At 39.9% G+C, this 26,385-nt stretch overlaps 2 protein-coding genes across 3 annotated transcripts; one reads left to right on the top strand and one right to left on the bottom strand.

Annotated features, from left to right (window-relative positions):
* Nucleotides 1-2,365: 2,365 nt before the first annotated feature.
* LOC116704934 (retinaldehyde-binding protein 1) lies at nucleotides 2,366-7,338 on the top strand. The gene is made up of 8 exons (XM_032540751.1): nucleotides 2,366-2,547; nucleotides 4,008-4,046; nucleotides 4,523-4,651; nucleotides 4,777-4,981; nucleotides 5,823-6,001; nucleotides 6,084-6,242; nucleotides 6,330-6,440; nucleotides 6,544-7,338. The coding sequence occupies exons 2-8, from the start codon at nucleotides 4,038-4,040 to the stop codon at nucleotides 6,688-6,690; spliced, it is 939 nt and encodes a 312-aa protein (XP_032396642.1). The 5' UTR covers nucleotides 2,366-2,547; nucleotides 4,008-4,037; the 3' UTR covers nucleotides 6,691-7,338.
* An 815-nt stretch (nucleotides 7,339-8,153) lies between these two features.
* On the bottom strand, nucleotides 8,154-23,689 carry LOC116704411 (monoacylglycerol lipase ABHD2). Of its 2 annotated transcripts, XM_032539907.1 has the most exons (11): nucleotides 23,478-23,689; nucleotides 21,369-21,410; nucleotides 20,867-21,082; nucleotides 18,117-18,292; nucleotides 16,889-17,056; nucleotides 16,129-16,312; nucleotides 15,113-15,205; nucleotides 14,522-14,623; nucleotides 14,343-14,412; nucleotides 14,159-14,243; nucleotides 8,154-12,235 (listed from the first exon to the last, which is right to left on the bottom strand). In XM_032539907.1, exons 3-11 carry the CDS (start codon nucleotides 21,073-21,075, stop codon nucleotides 12,027-12,029), a joined length of 1,296 nt encoding a protein of 431 aa, XP_032395798.1. In that variant the 5' UTR covers nucleotides 21,076-21,082; nucleotides 21,369-21,410; nucleotides 23,478-23,689; the 3' UTR covers nucleotides 8,154-12,026. The 2 variants fall into 2 exon arrangements, with proteins under 2 accessions (XP_032395798.1, XP_032395883.1); XM_032539992.1 differs by lacking the exon at nucleotides 23,478-23,689 and having other exon boundaries at nucleotides 21,355-21,410.
* Nucleotides 23,690-26,385: the final 2,696 nt, after the last annotated feature.

The raw sequence follows: 26,385 nt of genomic DNA, 5'->3' as shown, positions 1-26,385 counted from the left end.
GATAAATTTCCAAAACATGATTTTTTCATTCCTCTTTTTAGTCAACTTAAGCACGGGCATATAAACTTATGAGCACCACTGTACCTGTATAGCCTACTGCACTAATAAAACCTTCAAATTATAGATCACGTGAATATTTTAAACAGCAGAACAATTCATAATGTGGATGAAAAATTTAATTTGCATTCACGCCGGCCTATTTGTTGGCTTGCAGGGTGACATGATTGGCAGGAATCCTTCACATCAAAGAGCTTAACTGTATACCAGAGACCCGTGTGGCCACAACACTGTTAACCCCTGTTTGTTTTTGTGAGGGAATAGGAGGTTATTCATGAGCGTCCGCTAATGAGCGTTGCTGATGGAGGAACAACAGCGCAGTACAGTAAGTCTGCCAGTTCTGGATCACAGAGGCCTCAGTGTGTGGAGGAGGGGACCCAGCAGAGCCTCCAGCTTCGTGGAGGTTTCCTCTGTTCACCCACGGCTCATTAAGCTCTTCTGTCAGCTCAGCGTTGGCACCAAACTGTATTCTCCCCTTTTGCTCTCTCAGACATGATGCAGAATGCATCCTAATTCTACACAAGCTCTGCTTTTTCATGCTTTATTCTCGGGATGCACAATGTCAAGAGGGAAGAGAAAAATATGCACAATATGTTTGATCATCAACTTTTACATAAACAATGATTAGAATAATGCACAAAACAGGGCAACACTTCCTTTCTTATAGTATAAGATATGTCTTTAAAAAGAGATTAAAGGAATTGTATGCCATTTTGGGAAATCTCACTCTCTTTAGAGTTAGGCAAGAAGATTTCATGCCCATTACATATGAAGATAGATCTAGGAGACGGTTAGGTTAGCTTAGCATAGCATAAAGACTATGTAGTAGTATGTTGGAGTGAAATCTGTCAACTCCAAGACAGGAAATAATTCAGCACATTATAACCCCATGAACTGTTGTAATGCAGTTCATTTTTTGTACGGAATAAACAAAATATAATGACATAACCATCCATCCATCTTTATCCGCTTATCCGGTATCGGGTCGCGGGGGCAGCAGCTCCAGCAGGGGACCCCAAACTTCCCTTTCCCGAGCCACATCAACCAGCTCCGACTGGGGGATCCCGAGGCGTTCCCAGGCCAGGTTGGAGATATAATCTCTCCACCTAGTCCTGGGTCTTCCCCGAGGCCTCCTCCCAGCATTATAACCTATTTATTTATGAGCTTTAATGGTGCTAATAGGCAAATCTTTTTATCTTTGGACGAGCTAGGCTTGCTGTTTCCCCCATAAACTAACTAACGCCCGGCTTGGTGTCCAAATCTAAAACAAATAAAAAAGGACTAATCCAAGTGGAAATAGAAAGTCCAAAGCTACAATGAAATTAAAAGGTAAAGGTAAAAGAAACCACAAACGTCTGGTGGTGCTACAAGAAAAGTTAAGAGATCACCAAAGTCAATGGGATTCATCCTCTGGGGAACATGAACGTCAAAAAAATGCATGAGACATGTCAGCCTGGGCCGAGGTTGCTGACTAACCAAAAAAAACGTACAATCATTCACTTCTGTAAGTAACAGAAAGTCGAAGGCAATGAAGGTGGAAATAGAAACAGGACAAACTATCATCAATCTCCAAAAAATAAAAGCAAACCTGATTGTATTCTACATTACTGTAATGGACGACTGGCACCAGAAGAGAGGAAAGTTGTCTGATGTTGTGCAATCATGGATGAGTAATCCATAATCTGGGTCACAAAACAAAGTAGTTCCCTCTGATGAGGATTTCAAAGAATGTGCTCAGTATCAAGCTTGAATCCCACCTTTCATGTCACATGTCCGGGGTTAAATTTCCAGTCTGAAGAGGAATGTATGAAACAGCAGGGTCGAAAAAAACATGCAAATTCTCCTATGTCATACAATGTGATGTTAATAGGTAAATACCAGTTTGTGGAGCTGGAATCTGCACATCACTGAAAAACATAACAAATTACACAAAAACCTTCTCATTATCTTCTCTTTCTTTATTTTTCTTTGAGATGCAGTAATACCTATTTATTGATATCATGTGTGACAAAAATGACCATCAGACCACAGTATGGTGGCCCGGAGGCGCAAAACACAAAAAAATTGCATAAAACAGGGTTTTTCTAAAATGTGCGATTATTTTCCTCTAATGTTGCTGTTTTCAGACATTCCATTTCGTTTTCTTTTTGTTTTCTGTTTATGGTCATTTGACGAGGATTTTTGTGTAATGTGTTTTCTAAATGAATGCATTTTGTGTGTTTCCTGTGATGTCAATGTGATTTCTAAAATTGCAAAATTTTCTATCATTCGAATGTGTTTTATCAGCTGTGTTTTAACTGTCAGGACCACCGTAGACCATCCGAGTGAAGGTCCAGACCAGCACACCTCTCCGGCTCCATCCCAGCTCCCCCTTCACTTCGCAGTTTGCATCATAGAACTGTGTCGTTTAACTCCTCCCCTCCTGATCCTCTCTCCTCTCGTTGTCCTCTCTGCCACTCAGTCCACTCCTCTCATCCTGTCTGCTCAAAGGTAGGTCTGCTCCTCAGTTAAAATAACACTTCAGTATATGAGCACTGTAGGTATTTTACATGATTTGTATTTATTGAAAGCAATCAATTGTGCTGAAGCGATAAACAACACTTGTTTTAGTTGGATGTTGAATGACTGTAGTGCAATGACTGTAAAGATTCTTCACTGTAATGAATGAATGTGTCAGGAAGTGTGTAAATTCAGTTCCCATGCATTGTGGTTTTGTTTGATGTTCTGTATTTGACTGAACTTCCAGCGACTGAGATTTCAGTCTTCAGCACCCCAAGTGGTTTCGATTAACACACTCACATTTTTTTATGAAGAGGAGCAAGGGCGTTTGTGACTCTAAATCAACTTATGTCAAGATCAGTGTTTGGCTTTATGCAATACTGAATTAACATTATTTGGCTCAATATATGTTTCTGTTCTTGTATTAATTTGAAGATTTAAACGAGATTGCTTTGGATGTACCATGTCCAGTTAAATTAGTTTGAGACAGCATTTAGATTGGGCACAGCCCCAGTGTGTGGCTCTCGTGTGTTCCCATTACATTCAAGTCACACAGGGAAGCATCTGATTTTACAAAAACAAACACAAAACCAAAATGATAGTTTTTTTTAAAAACACTAACTCACCTACTGCTGTACGGGAGGTATTTAAAAAAAAAGTTATATATAAATGTTATAATAAAAGAGTATCTTCTAAGCATCTGCATGTAAAGAATATTCCGTTTCTTCACGATAAAAACAAATCCAAACAAATATGGGAGCCTGAATATGTCCTTGCTCAATTTGTACATGAATCAAAATTAAGAATTGTAATAGATGTTGTTACATATTGATGTTTCTGCATATTTTCATAAAAAATAAACAAATTACACTACTTCACGTTTTAACTTACGCTTTTTTTTTTTTACTATGTCGCAACAGATTGCCACAGATTTTTTATTTTCTATCCAGATAGTTAAAAGAGGAAATATCTTCCAAACAGCAGCCAGGGTTGTTAAACCATCTTTTTTTTTTTTTTTCAAATTTCACCAGGCATTAATTTCGCTTCGCTCTGTGATTCACATGTAAAGGTAGTACACGAGGAACACACTGGGGCTAGATTTGGTAATTCAGTTTTATGGGAGAGTGGTGGTCATTAGACATCTGTGTCAGGCTCTTATGTAAGAGGCTGTCTGCTCCACTGATGAGTAAAGAAACCACTCTTCATCCAAAACGTTTGTACATCACTGAGCCACACCGCCACCTGTTGTAGGCTTTATCATTCATGTAGATGACATAATATATTCCAATAACTGCATTAAAGCTTTTCTGACCTCATGGGGTCACCTTAACAAACTCTGTAAGGAATAAACTGAAGGTCTGGATAACTCTGAAAAAAAGGTCTGGTGTGTTGATTTTCTGTTCGTGCCTATTCTCTTTCTTTCTTTCTTTCTTCTCCTTCTTTCTTCACAGTTGGTGAAGCTGCTGTGAGACGCTGCAACCATGGCTACTGTGAGTTTAACTGCTTTGCAACAAATCGAGAGAGAGCTCTTGAGTGTCATTTAACTCCGTTTAAGCCTGTTTGTCGGTGTCTGGCCTCACTTCACTGTCGCACTGTTGCTTGCTCTGGAGGAAACTACTAGAACTGTTGGGTCCTTGTAAATTCGGAAGTGTGGTCTAGACCTACTCTATCTGTAAGGTGTCTCGAGATAACTCTTGTTATGAATTGATACTATAAACAAAATTGAATTGAATTGAATTGAACTTCACTGTTCGGCCCTTTGACTAGCTTGACTGTCAGCGCATGATGCTGCTTAATGCTGTTATTGTGCCAGTAGATGCCGGCCCTGGGATGGACCCTTAAGCTTGTTTTTAAGAAGTGGCTTTAGAAGTCCTTTCTGTAATCATGTGAAGCAGATTAACCAGTCCTTCACTGGTGTGCATCGTTAGGGTTTTTATTTTTTATAAAGCGTTTCTGCTTGATACAGATTGGATCTTACCGTATGGTGTCAGAAGAGGAGCAGGCCATGAGGTCTAAACTGGAGCATTTGACAGTGAAGGATCATGGGCCAGTGTTTGGGCCGTGCCACAAACTGCCTGGACACACAGCACAAAAGGTATAAAAAATAATATTTAACTGAATGCCAGCATATACAGAGCAGCTCAAATCAGAATATTATTTCCACATTGTAGAGACCCTGTTGTCCCCTACAGTGTTTGGCTGTTTTTCTTCTTCCGCCAGGCGAAGGATGAGCTGAGTGAGACAGATGAGAGGCGGGCGTCGACACTGAAGGACCTGCGAGTCATGATGAAGGAGAGAGCAGCGGAGGGAGACGATTTGGCCAAACTGGTGCTGGACCACTTCGGGGACAAACCGGACTCTCTAATCCTGCGTTTCCTCAGAGCTCGCAAGTTTGAGGTTGTCAGAGCCCACGAGCTCATGAAGGGTCGGTAATTAATATACTATTACATTTCTATTGTAGAGAGACAAACTGAGATAATCAAAAGTGACTTTTTTGTGGCATCTATATGCTTTGATTCCATTTTTGCAGTCCAATAGCTGAAGTAATTGAGGGTGAGAACTCTTTTGTGCTCCTGTGTTGCATGAATCCTGCCCATTACTCAGACAGAGAAGCATTTGTTCATTAATTGGGGTCTTTGAGTTGCTTCTTTTGAGTTTCCCCTGACAAAGGCCTCATTTGTGTCCAAATTTGTGCTCAGCAAGTTTACTTAACTTGTGAACTCAGTGTTCTTCTGGGAACTTCATGGCGCATGTCCTAACTGTGTCGGTCTGGGGGAGGAGATGAGATTAAAAGCAGAGTGGTTTGACTCTCCCATGAGAAGATCTTTATTCCTTGCCTAATGCTTGTGTGTGTGCTTAGGAATCTAAGATATTAGAATTGTAAAATTGTATTCATAATTTAAACAACTACTAACTCCAAAATGAATGAACGATTACCAATTAAATAATCCAGAATGACATTGACAGAATTCCCTTGCTGAGGGCCAACAAACAGGATTTTTTTCTTCTTCTTGCCATTGCTGTGAGAATATTTGACAGAAACACAAGAAAACACACACACACACACACACACACACAGGGTTAATTGGTGCTTCTCTATGAAGAGGCTTGGTGTCATCGTTGTAATTGGCACATCAGCAACCTGCACTGAACCTGTACCTGTGATACTATACCTAAAAAGCCTAAAAGGGTTTAGGAACCATTAGTACCCAATAACAGAATGCTGGTAAACCTTCAGTTGTGATGTGTGTATTGGGGTGCTCTAGGTTATGTGCGCTTCAGGAAGGAGTATCCCGAGCTGTTTGAGAATCTGACCCCAGAGGCGGTCCGCAGCACCATCGAGGCGGGTTACCCCGTAGTACTGCCCACTAGGGACAAGTACGGCCACGTAGTCCTGCTCTTCAACATCGAGAACTGGGACCTGGAAGAGATCACGTTCGATGAGGTAACGGTAGAGCAAGTTCACAGAGCACATCTGCTATATGATTCAGATGTAGTGGTTTGAAATCCGTCCTTGTGTGTCACAGATCTTAAGAGCTTACTGTGTGATTCTGGAGAAGTTGCTGGAGAATGAGGAAACACAGATCAATGGCTTTGTCCTGATTGAGAATTTCAAGGGCTTTACCATGCAGCACGCCTCAGGAATAAAGCCAACTGAGCTCAAGAAGATGGTGGACATGTTGCAGGTCAGAACAGACTCTCAAAGGAAAAGCTGAGAATTTCTTGATGTGCAACTTAAGAACTGTTTGAACCAAATGTGTGTTCTTGCGCAGGACTCTTTCCCTGCGCGTTTCAAGGCGGTCCACGTTACTCACCAGCCCTGGTACTTCACCACCACATACAACGTGGTCAAACCCTTCATGAAGAGCAAGCTGCTGGAGAGGGTATGGATGGAAGCACCATCAACCCTTTTAATCTTAACTTTCAGTTTTGTCCTCCGTTTTGCATCAGTCATCTCCTCTGAACACTGTTGATAACCTCCCTCAGGTCTTTGTTCACGGCGACGAGCTCGACAACTACTTCAAAGAATTCGACGCAGACATCCTGCCAGCAGAGTTCGATGGCAAGGCCTCTGCTGCAGACCGCCAGGCCATCGCCACCAAGCTTTTTGGCTCCGAAGACACTGCTCTCTGAAAGAACACCCACTCCCATTTCAAACCCAAGAGTTATAGAGTGTCCTTCACCCTAGATGCTTCTTTTGGGATCAGATCCGGTCTATTTTGAAGCTAGGTTGACATTGTGTATTACTATGCGGTCAGTTCCTATGAGCAAAAAGAAGTATCTAGAGTTAGGAGCAGGATGAGTTGCCAATGAGTATGATATATAAATAGGAAAAGAAAAAGGATGTTTAGATATTACAGAGAGAATAATTGATGTTTAATGTTCGTTACTTTACAGTGCTGACATCCGTTGTTAATTAACAAGTGGAGGGAGAATGAGAATTGATCATGTAAGTCAGTTTGGTTTGGAGTTTTTTGCCTTAAAAGTGAATTTCACTGCATACAGAGCAGCCTTGTGCCTACAATCCTGTCAGTTGAATGAGAACATAAATGTTTCAGTCTCAGGGGTTAAGAAAGGTGTAAAGATGGAAAACTGACAACGGCTGAGCCAGCATCTGATAATTGTTTTAGGAGCCTGCTGATGCTGTGTCATGGAAACAGTTCGTCGTCTCAACAGCCTTGTTTGAGTTGTGCCTCTAAGATGCCTGATTTACCACAAAGATCCATTCTGCAATTTGCACTGTACTGGGAAATTTTCAATTAAATTGTTTTCTTTTTTGTCTGTCATTTTTTTAATCATTTGTCTTCAATTTCACCTAACCTGATAGGTTTTTCATAAAGCAAGATTAAACAATAAAATCTTAAAAGTTTATTTTCAGCTGATTCATAAAGGAGGTTAAAACATGTCTCACTTAAGTTAACACAGAAACCTAAGTATCCCTCCAGACCAATACCAGTGGTGAAAGAAGTAGTCAGAGAATTCACTTAGCAGCAATACCACTGTGTAGAAATGATGTTAAGTAAACGTCCTACATTGACATTTTAACAAAAAGTACAAATGTTCTAACATCAAATACCCTATTGTATACTTAAAGTACCAAGTATTGCAGAATGGCCCATTTCAGAATCATGTGTATTGACACACATTGGCAGTAGTACATTAGGCAGATTATCTGAACAAAAAAAACCAACATATTTAGTTTTTCTGCCTCCTCCTTGCACGCCTCATGGCATTTGCAAGAATCCATAGTCCACAAAGGAAAACAACCAATCACAGCTGAGGAGTCTGTCAATAAACTCAAACAGTCAAACTGGCCTGGGCCTGTTATGGTGGTATTTTATTAATGTGAAATAGTCGTAGTTTGAATATTGACACTTATATTTATGTAAATGATCTGAAGAATTATTCCACAACTGTATGTCACTTGTGCAAACTAAGTAGCTAAAGACTAAAAAAATTAGGAGTTTACATTCTGGCTCAGGTGTAATAGAAATTAAAAGTCTGTCTTTTAATCCCATAGCCAAATGTTTTTCACCATGTTGGCTATAAACCTTGAGATTTTTTTAATTTACTTACAGACTTAAATTAAAGAGACATTTTTTCTTTTGAGAAAATAATTTATTTTGGAACACAACAACCATATTTCCTCACATATTTAGATCACACACACCACTGGTTTTCTTCAACAAAAACACCCAGTGTTCAGTATCACTTGAGTACATCACGTTGTGTGACTCGGTGTGCCCCGTCTTCGTCGCCACGTCCCTTAACAGTCTTAAAACATCAAAATGTCTGTAAACACTAAATTAAAGCCGCATAAGGGTTACTGTAGCTTAAAACACGGTGGGCTCTCTTCCACTAGCTTGGTTTGATAAGATTTAAAGTTAAAAAATCCCTTTAGAAGAACACAACACTGAGTAATGTATCTGAATCCAATATTTTGGATTCATTGACAGATGCTTGAAGCACTGGGGTTTGGTTACATACACAGGAGCACATTCTCATATCAAAACAGGAAAACAACATTTCAGATCCCATACTCCATGAAGAAAATTATCTTAATGTATATGACATATTATGGTCTAATATATTTTGACATTTACCGTCACGTTGAAATGATTAGAGAATCCCTCCTGGTTGTTTATTGCCTTCATTTTTCATACCTGTTCCCTTAAATATTGTAATATACGCTATCTCTATATTTTATATCTCTATTTTTTTATATAAATATCTCTTTAGCTTTTTCATTGTTAAAGTGAAGAAGTTTTGGTATTTGTCAATCAGAAGCGGTGACAGTATTCAACTTACTCATTGACACTCACGCTCTGATGCATTTGCACAAGCAAATAAAATACAAGAAGTCATACAAACAATACAAAATACAAACAAGATACCCCAAATAATTGATTAGAAAAAAATACATCCAAATAATACATCCAAACCTGCATTTTTGTGCAAAGTTGGGGGAGGCAAAAATCTTAAAAAGAACACACATGGCGCTTACTGCAGAAACTGGGTTTGTGCTGGTGTCATCAATATTCAACAGAATTTTGTTTTACAACCCAGAGTAAAACTAAACCACAGCTGATCTGGTTGAAATGAGAGCTGTGGACAGAGTGAACCATGAATATAATCTCAGTGCAGATGAAAAAGAGGATGCCGTTGTAGTTTGGTCTCCCTGACAACAGATGGCAGAAGTGTACAGTAATTTGTGTTTTGAACAACTAGAAGGATGACAGTATTTTGGCAAAAAAGGTGCAATTGGGGATTCACCAATCCCGATCTGCCACGATGTCACTGATCCATGTTAAATACAGTGTCATTGTCATTATAAACTCTAGTGTTCAGTTTCAGTCATGGCGGGTTGCTGACCTACTGCCATGGCAATCCCCTCTCTCTAAGTACATAAAAATGATTGAGTTCCACCCTGTGAGGTGTACAGATTTCTTGTGGGGGGGAAAAGAGAGCGCTGGTCTTGGATCGGTGCATGGTATTGGCAGATACCCTGAGTTTCAGAGGGATAAAGTTGGATTGGTGAATCCCTATAAGCCAAGCCAGCATTGGCAAGATAGCTAGATTTCATAGTATTTGCACTAAAAAAATCTCTAATAAAAAGGGAGGTTAAATTTAAGCCAATTACATCTCAAAAACCAACAGATCTACATAAATTATGTTCTTGAAATCGTCCTTGAGCCAAAAAACAACTGATTTAATTAGTGATGGCTGGTGACTGGCTACTATGTAACCCATATTTCCCAGGTCAAGAATGAATTTGCTCATGGTAATTATTTGTCACAATGTTACAACTAAAAGACACAAAGATAAATATAAATGGTCCTGACGTGCCAAACTTCCTGCAACAAATGAGACTACTGGCAAATACTATCAAACCCAGATCTTTTAAACACAAACAGCCTAAACAAAATGTGCGTTTGTCAATCACTGCGTACCCCTTTGTCATTTAAAACCATCCATCTGTCTCATCACAGTGTTATGATTACTTGGCTGGAATTTGCCTTGGAAGAAGATTCCTAAGCCCTTACAAGGTGTGCAACAAGTTCTCAATTAGATTCAGGTTTTGAAAAGTCCACAGGTCCCATTATTGCAGTATCATTTCATGAAGACACATTTCAGATTGATTTCAGCAGCTTTAACGCTCAGCTCAGTCAAGAAAATAAGATTTCAATGCAGTCTTTGCAACAGAAATATTCCCTTGAATTAAAATGTCTCTTATTTCCTGCATGCCATGTTCTCCATCTAATTATACAGGATAACAATCACCAGTATGGCAACTCAAAGTACAAACAATCCACTTATAAACATTTGGTTTAGCATCGGTATCCCTCAGCCCTCCTTACTAATCCCACCTCACAGCTTAGATTACAGGAGAATATCTGCTTCACACTGCCAAACTTTCCCTAGGCAAATTAGAGGACACCACAGAGTTATCTGCCGAAAAAAAGGCAAAAGTATACCAAGAGGTTTGAACCAAATCATGTGTTTAGAGGGTGGAGTGCTAGCGTCTGTATAGTAAGAGAAGGATATCAGCCTTGGCTGGACCTGCAGCTGTTCAAAGGCAGAAGAAAGAGTAAGAGGGCTCAAAGACAACAGACAACACAGGGAACATATAAGTCATCTAACTTTACATCATCATCATTGCTCCTTTCAGTTCTTCCTCTCGTTCACAAGGAGAGCTAAACCATCAACGATCTCCATAACTGCGCTTTGACTAATGAGGGTGGATAAAAATTAAGAAAAAACTAAATTGTGTCATAAAGTGCATTGAATCAAAGTGATAAAATGCGACCGTGGGAATGTGCACGGATCCCTGCTGGGATTAATCCCTGGTCATTTCTGGTAAGCACTAAACACTTTCATTTCAAGTGCCAAACGCAAGTTTCAAGAGGATGTTATGAGCTGGAATTGCACACCACCATTATGCTTAGATTTTCTACTGTACATTTTCTACCAACAACAGAGCAACAGTTCACCCAAAAGAACAGACATTAGAAGTGTTGGTAGACCACGAACAGAGAATTTGGATCACATCTACCAAACACAAGGACCACGTGCTCCGTCACGGGTCTTTAACTCGCGGTCCACACACACACACACACACACACACACACACACACACACACACACACACACACACACACACCCCACACACACACACACACACACACACACACACACACACACACACACACACACACACACACACACACACACACACACACACACACACACACACACACACACACACACACACACACACACACACACACACACACACACACACACACACAACACACACACACACACACACACACACACACACACACACACACACACACACACACACACACACACACACACACACACACACACACACACACACACACACACACACACGATGCTGTGTTGGTTAAGACAGCAGACTAGGCTATATGGCCTTGGCGGTGATAAGCAGTGAGCTTCTTACAGGTGCGGTAAATGGGCACCGACTGCAGCACAGTCCTTGAATACTGTAATAGGAGGCTTCTCGTGTGCTCTTGTTTTTCACTGGACTACTCTAAAGTGGTGCTCTCATTTTACTTTTTAATGCCAGTTTGACTTCATCTCTCCTCATATTTAGTCAACGCCCCCATTAGCCAAGGATCGTTGTTGAGTACATGAAGAGAAACTAAATGTTCCTGCTCTTAATTCAAAGTCTTTGCAACGGAAAAGAGCACAAAGGCAGTTGTTTTTGTTCCTTTACATAATGAAAGGTGATTGTGATTACAAAGGGGAGACATATTCGACCGGGATGTGGGTCAGGAGCGGTGAGTAGCACCAGAGGAGAAGGCAGAGAAGAGAGAGCAGTTTAAGGGTTAGTTTAGGTGTCTTCTCAGTGCTGGGGCATAGGTGTTGGAGAGAGGGAGAAGGTAGGGAGAGAGAGTATGTGCGAGAGAGATACGGTCAGAGGTTTATGCTTTTTCCTCTGCGCAAGAGCTCTCACTCAGATGGCCACTTTGGCACGGCGGTTTCTGTTTCTCCCACTGGCACATGGCGTTGGCGTAGCCCACAATCACTTTGTCCATCCAGGTGAGGGGCTGGGGGAATAGCACCGCGCCCTCGAAAAAGCCCAGGTGGCCTCCATGTAGCGTCAGGGAAAAGATCACATTGGGCTTCTTTGCTAAAGGATGATACAACACACAGTAATTAGGTTTCTGTACTCAGCAGTGTGTCATAATCAGTATCATAAAACCAACACGTATCCACTGTGGGCTTGCCAGGGATTATTTTATGCCTGCTACAGATAGCATAGGTGTGTAGCTCAGGCTGTCACACAGCTTTTTTGCTTGCATGGCTGCCGCAATACAGTCAAAAGTATGTGGACACACCTGTCGATGCCTTGTGCCTAAAGAATTTATCTTTTCAAGTGTTTTGTAGAAGAACTTGATTGATTTGCACAGAGCTCTGACCCTCAAGCCCATCAAAGTTGCTTAGGCTGAACAATCTTGTGGCTGAATGGGAGCAAATTCCTGGAACCAAAATGTTGTGGAGAGCTTTACAGAAGAATGAAGGCTGCTATAGCAGCATGTTAATGACAAGACAAAATTAAATGCTTCACCCACACACCAGGTTTCAAAACTCTCATTTAGACACTTAAGAGTATGGGTGAGGACTGACACTACAATTGTGTTTTTCTACAGTCTATGAATATGGCAAAATGTAGTAAATCCATTCATACCGATATCATTTCATTCACAATAAGTAAACCCTGAACTCAAAGTAGGGCACCTCCACAATACAGACAAACCATTAATCTCTTTCTGATTGGCGTATAAAACTATGCAGAGTGCTGCAGCTGAGGCAGAGTGGTCGCCTGAAAACTATTGGCCTGGATCTCCTTATTCTCCTAATCTTATCTGGGTAAGTGGAGTAGCCTGATGCGGTTAACTTGTGAATAAGATCCCACAGAGGTTTCACCACTGTGCACTATTCATGACAGCTGCTGGGACAACTGAGTGCTCGTTCAGACCAAGAGCCACCGCCTCAGGCACCAAGTGACAGGTGGGAACATAGCAGTCAGGAGAACAGCTCATAAAAAAAAAAAGGAAGAATGCAAACAAAATTGTTGTTTGAAGCTTTTACTTTGTATTACTGTATAAAACCGGTTGCCTCCTTTCCTGGTGCAGCAGTCATACTAATTAAATGTTATCTAACATCGTACCACAGCCACATTCAGTACATAAATGAAATAAAGAAAAACAGGGGTGTCTACACCTTGTATTAGCATTTCAGACCAAATGCAACCCTTTCACATAACTGCCTTAATATTAAGATGTAAACTCATATCAAACACTTTAATCCAAGGCAATCACAGCACTAACACAAGCAAGTGTTTTTCTGTTGAGTCCCTCCCTGGTAGTTATGTGTCTGAGTCACTGTATCGCATTTTAGGGCAAAGGGCAGCTGATCCTCATTTCAGTAAGTGCTGCTCTCCAGAGACACATGTACGATAGAGTCACATGTACACACACGCGTACAAACACACCTTTTCCAAAATAGTAAGTGGTAAAATAGTAAGTTTACATATAGCACAGGCTGAAAAGAAGGAAAGAGCAGATTGCTTCTTTTTATTTGTAAAATGAGGATCAAACGTGCTAAACTCACTTTTAACGCATAGGTAGAGGGACAATAAGCTATATGTGTGAGTGAGTGTACAGCTGCTGTAACGCACCACCAGACTTTAATACTTCATGAACGCTGTGCCACACCCTGTTCTGTTCAAGCCAACTCATCAGAGGTCCTTCTGGGATTGCAGACATGTTTTCTGATAAGTATGGGGTGTTTACTGCAGCCAATTGTCGGACAGGGCAAGCTTGTTTTATTTAAAAACCTGTTGACTCAAAAGAACTAGCTTTTGTTTTCTTGAAATATTTTCAAGGTAATTAGTTTGACCATAGGATTCATGGTGTTACAAAGTAAATGGCCAATAACAGAATATCAAAGTGTACTTTATGGTTGCTAAGGTAAACGTAGCTGATAAAATAGCTGTTTAACACTATGGTTTAGCTTTTCTGCTGTTGCTGTGCTGTGTGCTGTTAGTTACCTGCTAGTGTGCGAGGGATGGTGAGCAGTGATTCATGAACCAGAGGGTCATCTGCAGAGTTCACTAGCAACAGTGGCACGTTTACCTGGAACATAAACAATGAAAATCTACACATCAAACAAACACACCAAAAAGAGAAACATACCATGACAAGATGTGAGGTGTATGCGAAAGCAGTTCTTACATTGTGAATATAATGTACACAGCTTTCCTTCTCATAGTACTCTTTGAGAGAGCTGTGGCCATGGAATTTTCTGTTCAAACCCCAAAAACATTAAATAATCTCATTTAACAAATACATCAGATATTTCTTTTTCTTTTTTTCACAATTGGCAAGCAATCTTAAATTGTTTCTTAACATACCTCATGATGTTGTCATCGATCTGCATTAGAGATGTTGCTGTGTACAGCGGACCGAGATCTAGATCTACCATTTTAACTGGGTTTCCCCCAAACAGACTGTGCCTGTAACATGCAAACAAAATACATTGGTACGCACACAAACATAATTCATGAAACATGTTGAAATCAGTGACTGCTCAGTTTCCCCTTGACTTAGAAAAGACTGCAATAGCCTTCAACCAATATCTCTAAACATAGGTGCCATTCATAACTGAATACTTAACCTGAACATTTAACCATAATACGTTAAAAGAATAATAATATTTTGGTATTTGGTCTCCCTTGCTCTCCCCAAAAATTCAGATTACTCTACCTTCAGTAAAAAAAATATATATATATATATATATATATATATATATATATATATATATATATATATATATATATATAGACAAACCATGCTGTCTGTTACATTGGTGTAAAGTTCTTTCTTGGCAAACTCCAGAAAATAGCTATGTAAAACTATAAACAACATGAGTGGAACGTTACACCAATGAAAAACTGCAGCAGAAACTAAGATTTGTACAGCATGAGCAGGACCAACAGTGATACCTGTGTGAGAGGATGATTTTCTTCATGTTGTCAGCCATGAGAAAGTTATAGAAGCGTCTGAACTGGTCCCACTGTAGGAATGTTTCCTGTGCCCTGAGAAATAAAGAAAAGCACACTGGAAGTTAGCTTTGTGCAGCCTGTCGGCATTCCAAACAACACTAAAGGTCCCGTGTAATCAGCTGTACAAAGAATCGCGCTGGTGGAGAGTAGCAATGGTCAGACATTAACATGCAGCTTACTGACCGAGACAGGCTAAACCAACACAACAACGCAAGATATTTAACATAATATAACTGACCATTAAATAGAAAGTTTTTCTTTTTTACTTCTGGCATTTAATTACCATTTGAGGCTAAATACATGAATAAAAGAATAAAATTATAAAAGTATAAATAAAAGTAATTAACTGAACATTTGTTAATCACACATTATTTGTGGGAAAGAAGAATAGCTACAGTTCTAAAGAAATGTTGACACAAGGTCTAGCATGGGTATGAACACTAATTTGAAAGGGGAAAAAAAACTGAAAATCCAAATCCTCAAAAGGCCAGTCCATAGCCCACGCCCTTCCCCAGTGCATTCATCCAAACTATAACAGACCCAGCCTGTCATGACTGCTAAGAGACGCTGACTGCATTTAAAACACAGAAGGTGTGGCTCATTCCAACATGCACACAAGCTACAGAGTCTAAAAAACACTACTACTATCGTGATACATTGGTTTGTTTATTCTTGACCTGTTGGCAAAAGGGATTTACTGTGGGCAAGCAAAACGGTGCTATTTATCAACTGATGATTAAAATACTAAACAGAATAGCTGAACGATTAAACGGCTGGCGAGAGATGCCTTATAGACTTGTGACTATACATGTGATTATATTATGCAAACACAAATCATTTGGGCATTATGCTAAGCTTCCTTCACATTTAGAAATGTGTGTCCGGTGATAGTGTAAGAAAGGTGCTTTGATTATGCTATGCTTTTTTAATTAAACACTGAGAGGACAACAACCCACCTGAGAGCACTGTACCCCTGACAGACACTGACACAACACAGCACTCGCTCCTGGTTCATGCTGTTCTCGCCCAGGAACTTGCATACAATGTTTCCACCTAGACTGAAGCCCACCACCATCAGTTGGGTCTGAGGATACGTCCGCTTAATGTAGCCGACCATGGCTGCAAACTCCCATGTGCACCCTGTGAGGCAAACAGTACAGTTACCAATCGATACCTAACACCTCTGCTGAGCGCAGCGTTTTTTTCTATGCTCATGCAGCAGTTCCAGCTGAAGGTGCCGTTAGTTCAGAGAATTACATTTGTGTCTCTATCAAGCTTTAAAATAATCGCAGCAGGTCTAAAATCTCTTACTATCTCTAATTCTTGGAGCTTTAGGTTCACCCACCAGATCCTATCGCCTTTTAGCTATTACCTTGAAATGAGATTGTACAGGGATTTCTTCTAAATAAAGGCAAATTGTAAAATACCATTAACAAAAATCAGATTACATCAAATGTAGTTGATGACCCACTAAAGGATATAATCTTTTATTTACTGCTATGAGAATGGCTTTTGACCAGAGCTTCTTAAGCCTCATCAGTCAATTAGATGAGAGCACCAGACTGAGCCCAAAATGATGATGTAGTACTCCTGATAATTTGACAAAATCAAATCCTTTTTCCACCATTTAGAAAATGGGTTTTCATTTCTAGATAGTTCCAATTATGATTCTTAGGTGACAGGAAAGTCAAACTGAAGACAGCTCTTTGGCCTTACCGTAGGTAAACATGCGTGGAGAGGTAAGCTCGATGTTGGGAAGCGCTCCCAGGTGGTTCAGCACAGCACAGCGGTAACCGTCCTTCTGGGCGTAATCCACAAAGGTTCGGATGTAATGCTTCTCACTATGGTTGCCAATACCAGGGCATATCACCATGGTGATGTCATCTGGTGAAACAGGCAGATGGATTGAAGGGATATTAGCCAGTGAGAAATATGTAAGCAGAGAGTATGTTATTCTCCTAAACAGCACATTACTAGATGTCAAAATGCAAGGCCAAGCACGGCAGCTGATCCAAAATAAAAGGATAAGGCTTTGTCTGTAATTTATAGCTTTAGCCAAGCAGAATGGAAACAGTAACGCTACTTTCTTGGGAATCAATGTCACGTGAGTCCTAATCTTTCATAGGAGGACCACACGATCATAGTTGAGGTGGTGGGGGTCAAGGATCAGCTCAAAGAAAGGAATTCACCTCTAAAACTGTCCTCACACAATTGCATTACAAACATGTTATTGCCCATTTAAACAAGAATGACCTAAGACTGAGTCATTTGTATTATCATAAGCTGAGCTGGTAAACTTAAATATTCAAAGATGGACATAATGCCAGTATTTTTCCTCAGTTGGTTTTTCATATATCTTGAGTCATGTTTATTGATAAAGCTCAAGTCCGACGGTGTGTCAATGGGTCTGGAACTGGGTAAAAACAAAAATACTATTGGCAACAACAAAATGAGAGAACTCTCAGAAAGATCAGCAGGGGAGGGATCCCTCCTCCAGGGCAGACAGACACTACATAGGTGTTACACGGACAGACTACACAAAAGTAGCAGAAGTAGAATTGCAATATAAAAAAAAAAAACAGAATTACAATATGCAAATATATTCACAGGTTCAAACCTTTTTCTCAATAGCCACTTCACAACATCATTATAAAACATATCCTGCAAGCTTTGTAATGATTGGACAAACAGTGCACTTTGTTTAAAATGACTACAACTGATATGTAGCTCAGTCCAGGTCGCGGCAATTTGAGCAGGCACGGCATAGAACAAATAATATTAATAACTAAAACCCCAACTAAGAAATACATATATAAGATATCTATGTTTGGCATTGCAGTGAAGAGGTATTTAGCCATCATCTAATAAGTATTGTCCAAATAGTAGCAAACGACAAAAACATATTGTTGGTAAAGAAAAAGTAGAGCCTGATCAAATGCATCACCTCCTGTTCGATGGTCCCCCTGTGGCTCAAAGAGGTCAAAGGTTGCAGTGGCCCCATCCTGCATGGGTAAGTACTTCCTGACTCCACTGGGGTGAGGTGAGTTCACCCGGCCAAGTTTACCATACAGTGCCGTCTGGAGGTGGCCGCTTTTACCCCACAGTAAGGGAGGAATGTACCTGGAAAACATTACCACATTGTTATCCGGAGCAGATACATTTGCATTGGTGGTTTATGACGCATGCATGAACATTCTGGCACATGAATTGCATACAAAGTCACCTGTCTCTTGCAGCTTTTGAAAGACTGCTCCATGCTCCTAATAGACATCAATGTTTAACGTTGGTCTGTTGGTATGTTTTGATAAGTTATGCTAAGCGTGTGTACTTGAATTCCAGTTACACCTCCGTAGGAGTTATCTGTAGGAGTCAAGTCTTTGGATTATGTAATATTTCTTTGAAATATTGAGCCTTACATTGTGCATTATAAAGACTCACCATTTTATTTACACACTGAGACCAAAATAATATCAATGAACACCTTTTTAGGTGCTGTGTTTTTCTGTTGGAAAATCCTCTACAAAAAGGGAAAGCCAAGTCAATGCAATATTATAATCATGACAAAATAAGAGTTACAGAGATAACAGCCAAAACAACCATTTGTTTGCTTTTCATGTAATGTGGCGTTCATGAAATGGTGATAAATGGATGTTTAGTTCATGAGACAGTCATTCAGTATTGACATAAGCTATTCAAGGGGGAATTACAGTTCACAGGTTCAGTTAAAGACAAACTAGACTCCATCTGCAAACACACCCCTTTAACAGTACAAATCCAACTTGTTCTTTTTCTTATTTTTATTATATAACATATCTGAAATCTTGGTCGACTTGCTGACAATGAGGTGAAGAGTGGGCCATCTTGGAGGCAACGGGAATGAGATAAACAAGATCAGCCCAACTGAACTAAAGCACAGGTGCAACATGGACACTAGTTGTGTATCCAGTACATAGATCAAACACAGAGTCAGTAAGTAGCAACAGAGGGCAAAGGGTTTAATTACATCATTAGTTACACAAGCCCCCAACCTTGTGTTGCCTCCTCCCTTACTGTGCCTCCCAGCAATAAGTGCACCTAGGACGGGTGTCAATCAAAAAGCAGAACTACTTCCATTAGGTGACGAGGTGATGTAACCACTTTAAGCAAGTACTGTAAGTTAAAGCTTAACCACAGTTTTCTTGAAGGTACTCTGAAGGCTTAATCTATGACTCCAAGAAGAGGATAACCCCTCGTGTTAATGTGGATAGGAGGATAAGCACTCTGCCAAGTTAGTGGAGTCCATCCATAGGTAACAGACAACCCCCCCCCCCCCCCAAAAAAAAGAAGGGGAAAAAAAACGTTTTGGGAGTATTTTATATAAATGTAGTATTTAAACTATTCATTGTGTGATTAAAAAAAAAATTGTACTTGTAGAGTTTTCTTTGGGATTAAAAAGAACTTGGAAGTGGTTGCAGGTAAGTCTTTTATTTAATTTAAGAAACACAGTGATGTGTGCTGTTGTTCCTCAAAGCTATTACGTAACGGGAAAAGGAAACAGATGTGTCAGTGTGGTTTGATGAAGCAAAGATCTTAAGTCCAGATCAAAGTCCTTGTCACAGGTAATAGCAAACACCAAACAGTACAACAGATTAAAAATAAATAAAGACTAAATGGCATGTCCTGACAATTAAAAAAAAAAAGAGAAATTTTCATTTTGCCTTTAATTATTGTTAGGCTCTTTTTAACTATAATTCTGTCTATATTTTGCCTGGAAACATGAAAAGAAAGTCAGAGTGACCATTTAACACCAAGACGCATTTAAAAACAAATTGTAATGAATTGTACTAAACTCAGCCAAAGAAAATTGCTGTTGGCTTTGTTAATCTCACGACACCCTTCCTATGCTTTCCATTGTGCAATTGATCTTGGTTATACAACACAGCAGGACTACAAACGTGACTTCTCAACAACAGCCATGCTGCTGACGGGTTCCAGGATTTACAATATTCAAGTTCAACAAACACCGGGGAATACATTTCTGTGAGCCAAATCTGGCTGTGCAGAAGGGAATGATAACAAGCCAGGCACAAAAGTAAACATCAGTGTGGCCTTATGATTCAGTGACACTGCAGCTGAAAGGCAAAGTGCTCTGTAACAATCGGTTGTATAAGCAGACACTCGTGTTGAAGGCTTAAAGAGAGCCACCACAGAGTACAAAGTATTGCAACACCAGCAGATCCAAGGACATGGACAGTGACGCTCATTCAGAAAAAAACAATCAAGCTTACTTTGTTTAAAAGGCAGGTAGCGGGTTTCCTATGACCTACAGGACATTAGAGCCCAGCTGCCACTGGTTTGCATCAGTTAATATAAACCCAGATGGAAGATTCAAATTATAGTAGACATCAGAATTGCCATAAGTGCATCATAGTAGGCAAATGTGTTTGAGTCTATATTTGTAATGCAAGTGTGACAAACTCAATCTGCATTTGGGGAAACCCCTAAAAATACAGCCTGGTGTTTAATTCATGCCAGAGCTGACGGTCCAGCCAGACATCTCTGGTACAGACACACCCAGGTATCGGTCAACGCTGACTACAGATGGCACCACCGCCAGACAAACTGCTACCTTCACTCACAGCCCCAGGTGGCCGAAAAAGCAGTGCCATTGGAAACACTTAGAGTGACAGACAGAGAGCTGAAAATGCATCTTACTCTTTGGTCAGCTGAGGACAGGACTTGAGAAGGAAGCGGTTGAGGGGTGTGTCCTGGTAGGTGAGGTCCGGGGGAGCAGTGGGGCTCTTGAGGTTCAAGCAGCGGACGATGATGTAGAGTACCGTGGCCACCGCCGCCAGCTTCATGCCGTCAAACATTGCCGGCAGCTCTGGAGAGATGGTGCTCACGTCTGCCTCCTGGGGGTTCATGGTTATTCTGAAAAACAAAAACAGTGGCCCACACTTGTTTCAGTGCTTTCCCTTATGAAACACAAAACAAATATTGTTTAATAGTAAATAAATTACCTTACAGACCAATAAATTAAGAAATGCTTCTTTTCTTTTTTTAAACAAAGTTGTTATTTAAATATGAATTAATAAAAAGCACACATAACTTGTACCAAATAATTATTTTCTGGAGTTTGTGGTTAATTGTGATTAAATTAGAGGTTGGATAAAACACAGACGTGAAAAAGAGACATATCTTATGATGTCTGACTGACCTAAATATTCCTCCTGGTGCCCAAGGCGCTGCAGCGACAGATCTGTGGAAATAGAGAGAAAGAGCAACTCAGTAAGATAATAAAGCATGGTCACTTATGTAATACACTCACCTTAATCACATCACAGCTTACAAAGTGCCAACAGGAAGTCTCGCTACATAGAAAATAGAGGTGCTGATATTACTTTAAATAAATCCTTAAAAAGAGCAGATACACGGCACACATTGTTTCTATGGCAAAGCACTGATAAAGTTGTATCCTTATCACTTTTACTTAAAAATGAAAAGAAGACACATTTTCAAAGCATTAAACAAAGTCATCTAAATTACAGATAAACTGGGACTGTAAAAAGTATAGAAAGGTCTCCTGTCACTGCCAATAAGAAAAAGTTGTGGTACAGGATTTTCAATAATAGATGACAGTGGTAACATTGTTATGATCAAGTAGTCACATAAAATTGCCATAAAAAGAAAGTGTGCTGTGTTGTCACTATTGGTACAGCTAAAGGAATGTAATGTAAAAGCTGAAAATGTATTTAATACTCAAATATTATGTTCAAGTTACCCTCCGATAACCGTTTCAAAAGGATGTGGTCAAACCTAAAGTCAAACAAATTGAAAACACAATTAGCCCTTCAGTATAGTAACTGATCAGTATTATTTAAATTTTTTTTTTATCCTATAATTATGTTGCACGTCTCATATACAGTAGATGCCTCGACTTCTCACCAGCATCCTTATAAGGCCTGTTCAGTGTTTTCTTATTCCAGTGTCTTGTCACAAACAGACTCTACATAAGACGCACCAGAAAACAGATGTCACCCGAGTAATTTAATTTAGTGCTAAATTGATTAGTCAATTAATGGATATTGATATTGGATTGATCATTAGTCTTTCACCAAGTGAAATCACTATTGAAACAATGAGACCATTAGGGGCTAGTATATTTATCTTCCCACGTGTTCTTATTACTATAAAGCAATTAAGTGTATGCTGTTTTATTCTACTAAACCTGTAAATATGAATACATGTGGTGTTAACAATCAGTAATTTATATCAGAAACATGTTTGCTTTATTCATGGTGTGTGTTGCCAAAGAGGCGGAGTTATCCCTATAAAACTGCACTTTGTCATTTTTTTGTGGTGCCGTATATGTTCAATTTAATTATGTTGAAACTGATTTTGCTTAACAATCCATTTGTTGTATTTTAGCAGAATACTGAAAGCAGCAGAACGGAGTACACTTTCATATGTATGCATCACAAATAATATAGGTATCGCGATATTCAACAACGTTATCACATATCGCATATTTTTCTCGTATCGTGCATCTCTAAACACCACCTGTAAACCCAAATCAGCCTCAAACAAGCATGGTGTCAAAATGATCACCAGCTGCGTATATTTAGTTTGATTAAATCCACAGCTAATCTCATCCACTGTAAACAAATCCTGTGAGTACCAGAAATATCTGGAAGTTATGTCCAGCTAATGCCAAGAGAAGTGCGTTTATTACTGTATCAGCCACACTGTGTCACTAAATAAACATTCAAATTGGCATCACAGCGGCTGCTAACATTAGCAATTCCATCTTTGTCACGACTGACAACAAGCCGGAGAGGACTTACAGACACAAATACACAAACTGACGTTGGTTACCGTTAGTTAGCTAACATAACGAGTGAATGGTTATAAATAGCCGAATTCCTGGACGTAAAAAAAAGGAAGTTATCCTGTTTGTCTGTGTCTGTTTGTCTGAGTGAAGGCCAACAATCCCCGCAGCATTTGGACTGGAAAACCAAAATCCTGTCGCCTTTTAGACGAGTTTGCTGCTGGTCATCCTGAATATTAAGCTAGCGCAGTAACGTTAAATTCACATAAAAAGCAATGAAGGTAGACGAAAAGCAGCACTGTTAGGCCTGTTTCCTTGTTAATCCTTGTGTTACGTATCAACAAAGAGTTGTTATGTTATTAAGCAGAGTATGGGTGTTTTATAGTTCATATTTCTGCTGTCAAGTATCGTTAATGTAGCAGCATCATTTAAACAGCGACACACCGACCTTAAGCCATTAACACAACACGCACACAGCAGCATCTTTAGCTCACTTACCTCGGTTAACAAGAAATTAATGTGCTCCTTGCTGCTCAAACGCGAATGGTCTTATTTATATTCGTGGCCTGTCTTTTGTTGGTTGTGTGCCTCTGATAAACCATAGCTGCTCGGTGTGTAGTAACGATACGCCCTCTGATAGCTAGCCACACTAGCTCAACCTCAACGCAGCAACAGCAGCACTACGGACTCCATTTCCTGGATGAGTCTTGAAATTTGCATACCGGCTCTGTCATTGGTTAAAAGAGGCGACGAGCTCGTTTTCCACGCTCCTTATCTGTGAAACATAACAATGACATTTTTCACTTCCCTTTTCTTTTATTATTATACTGTTTGCTTTGGTCATAGACTACATAGACTGTATGTTTTATTATACTATATATTTACCTTTTTATGACAGTGTTCTAGAGATTTTTCCTCAGGTCTCACGCATTTTTAACTAAATCCTTTCCTGAAGTGACAGGAACGTGAGCTTAAACTGACCTGTAGTTATGATTTATTGGCTCGCCAGATACTTTACGGTTATGATTTCTCTATCAGCAAATACAACTGCCGTTCAATTTAAAACGTTAGGGTATTACACCCACTACGAGGCAAGAGCATTACTGTATACGTATGGCTTGTAGATATTTTCTTAACCACAACTTAGTGACCAATTAAGTTAAACGTGTCCAGTGGTAGAGTCCCACTTCTACTACTGGACACGTTTAACTTAATTACGCATGGTTCTTGTTGCAATGACAGCATAAAATCCACCTGATGGCGACAGTTTAACATATTCTTGTGATGCTCTCAACCACAGTGCTCTTCAAAACAATAAAATTTAATTTTTTTAAATTGAGCTAAAACAGAACAATAATGCAATTTCTAAAGTATAAACATAGTATAATATTAATAATAACAACAGTAATAATAATAGTGATGAACTGTATTTGAAATCCATGCAACAGAAAGAGCTTTACAATAGCAGAAAATAGACAGAAGAAACAAAAATCATATGCGTTTTCTTTCTTACCCAAATCAAATAGCTTTTGCCTTTTTATTGTGCAAGTAAAAGGCTATTTCATTCGTTATACAAAGAGTCAATGTGTTTGCACATTTGTCAAAAAAGTGTTGACAGTTTTGAGGTAGAAACGATATTTACAACAAAACATAAAAAAATAAAGATACTGATGGTCTGCCTAGTCAAGTAGGAAATGCAAGTCTAAGAAATAAGAGTCTCTAAGCGTTTCCTTTGTCATGCATTTACAAGATGTAGCAAACAGCTTAAAGGTTCCATGGCATGAAAAATTCACTTTATGAGTTTTTTTTGACAATAATATGAGTTCCCCCAGTCTGCCTATGGTCCCCCAGTGGCTAGAAATGCTGACAGGTGTAAACCAAGCCCTGGGTATCCTGCTCTGCCTTTGAGAACATGAAAGCTCAGATGGGCCAAGCTGGAATCTTGCTCCTTATGAGGTCATAAGGAGCAAGGTTACCTCCTCTTCCTCTGCTTTGCCCGTCCAGAGAATTTGGCCCGTCCATGAGAGAGAGACATCATGACTTTCAAACAAGCAAAGTGACAGTTGGTCAAGGCCACACCCCCACCCCCAGTTCCAGTATTAGGGGACCACTAAGGTATAAAAGCATCCAAAGAGCACAATGTCATGGGACCTTTAAGCTAATTTTTCCAACTGTTGATTTGGGGTTTGACCTTTAAATACTTAACGCATGAATAAAATGTATACAATGTTCAATCAAGTTATTTATGAAGAGTTCTTCCTGGTGAGTTGCACGCTCTGTTGTATTATTGTTAGGTCCTGGGATGCGTTCCTATGTCCCAGTGTATTGTTTGTTAATTGTTTAAATATAGATAAAATAAAAAACATTTGATCACAAAAAAAGAGTAATTAATCAAGAGCTCTTAAAAAAATGTCATTAAAAATGTTCAAGCTTGAATTGACAACCAAAGGAAATAGTAGCCCAAGGACTGGAGGTGGTTGTGGTAGGGGGGCCTATGTGTCTAATTTGGGGGTTTGTGGGTTTCTTATGTTAATTTTTGGAGAGTATTATATCTCGCTTATAGGGGTTCTTAAATGTAAAAAGAAACATGTCCCCTATTTTTCTTGAAGGTTTTAGTGATCTTAATCAAAGGTCAAATTCAGAAAAGGCCAAATTCGGGGTTTTGTCCATAAACCTCACATTTCTGGTATTATACCATAGGGCTGGGTTCCAAAAAGCCAAGATGTTCTACAAAGTAGTGTGTAAAAGGGACCACGTAAAAAATACAACATTATAAAACGTTTATTTTTAGGCTGTTGATTGATCTCTTTAGCAAGAAATTGTGCCTAAAATGCTCAAAATGGTCCTCTTAAAAAATAATACTTCAACATCAATACTATCAATTCATGCCTGTGGAGTGGAGTCAGTGCACATGTGAGTTCAGGGTGGTTATGGCCTTCGGGAAGAAACTGTTCTTGAGTCTGTTGGTCCGTGCTCTGATGCACCTGTAGCGCCTTCCTGAGGGCAACAGGTCAAACAGTTCAGAGCCGGGGTGGGAGCTGTCCTTGATGATGTTCTCTGCTCTGCTGAGGCAGCGGGAGGTGTAGATGTCCATCAGGGAGGGGAGAGGGCAGCCGGTGATCTTCTGTGCTGACCTTACAACCCTCTGCAGCCTCTCCCTGTCTGCCACGGTGCAGCTGCCGTACCATACTGTTATGCAGTAGGTCAGCAGGCTCTCGATGGATGAGCGGTAGAAGGCCAGGAAGTGTAGTCGCTGCTGGGCCTTCTTGATGGCCGCTGTGATGTTGTCTGTCCAGAAGATGTCAGCGGAGATGAGGACACCGAGAAACCGGAAGGTGTGGACCCTCTCCACGCACTCGCCATTGATGTGCAGGGGGGTTGGGTCGGTGCTGTTCTTCCTGAAGTC

This window comes from Etheostoma spectabile, chromosome 1 (assembly GCF_008692095.1).
Source record: "Etheostoma spectabile isolate EspeVRDwgs_2016 chromosome 1, UIUC_Espe_1.0, whole genome shotgun sequence".
NCBI classification, from domain to species: Eukaryota; Metazoa; Chordata; class Actinopteri; order Perciformes; family Percidae; genus Etheostoma; species Etheostoma spectabile.
The sequence above is the reverse complement of the archived record's forward strand: the minus strand, read 5'-3'. Positions and strand labels throughout refer to the sequence as shown.

Coding starts and splice junctions, on each gene's coding strand:
- LOC116704934 (XM_032540751.1), top strand. Junction 6,002..6,083: donor AAGAGATCACGTTCGATGAG/GTAACGGTAGAG, acceptor TGTGTGTCACAG/ATCTTAAGAGCTTACTGTGT. Junction 6,441..6,543: donor AGAGCAAGCTGCTGGAGAGG/GTATGGATGGAA, acceptor AACCTCCCTCAG/GTCTTTGTTCACGGCGACGA.
- LOC116704411 (XM_032539907.1), bottom strand. CDS start 21,075: ATGAACCCCCAGGAGGCAGACGTGAGCACCATCTCTCCAGAGCTGCCG. Junction 16,313..16,888: donor TCCACGCATGTTTACCTACG/GTAAGGCCAAAG, acceptor TTTGCCTCACAG/GGTGCACATGGGAGTTTGCA. Junction 14,624..15,112: donor AAAATCATCCTCTCACACAG/GTATCACTGTTG, acceptor TGCATGTTACAG/GCACAGTCTGTTTGGGGGAA.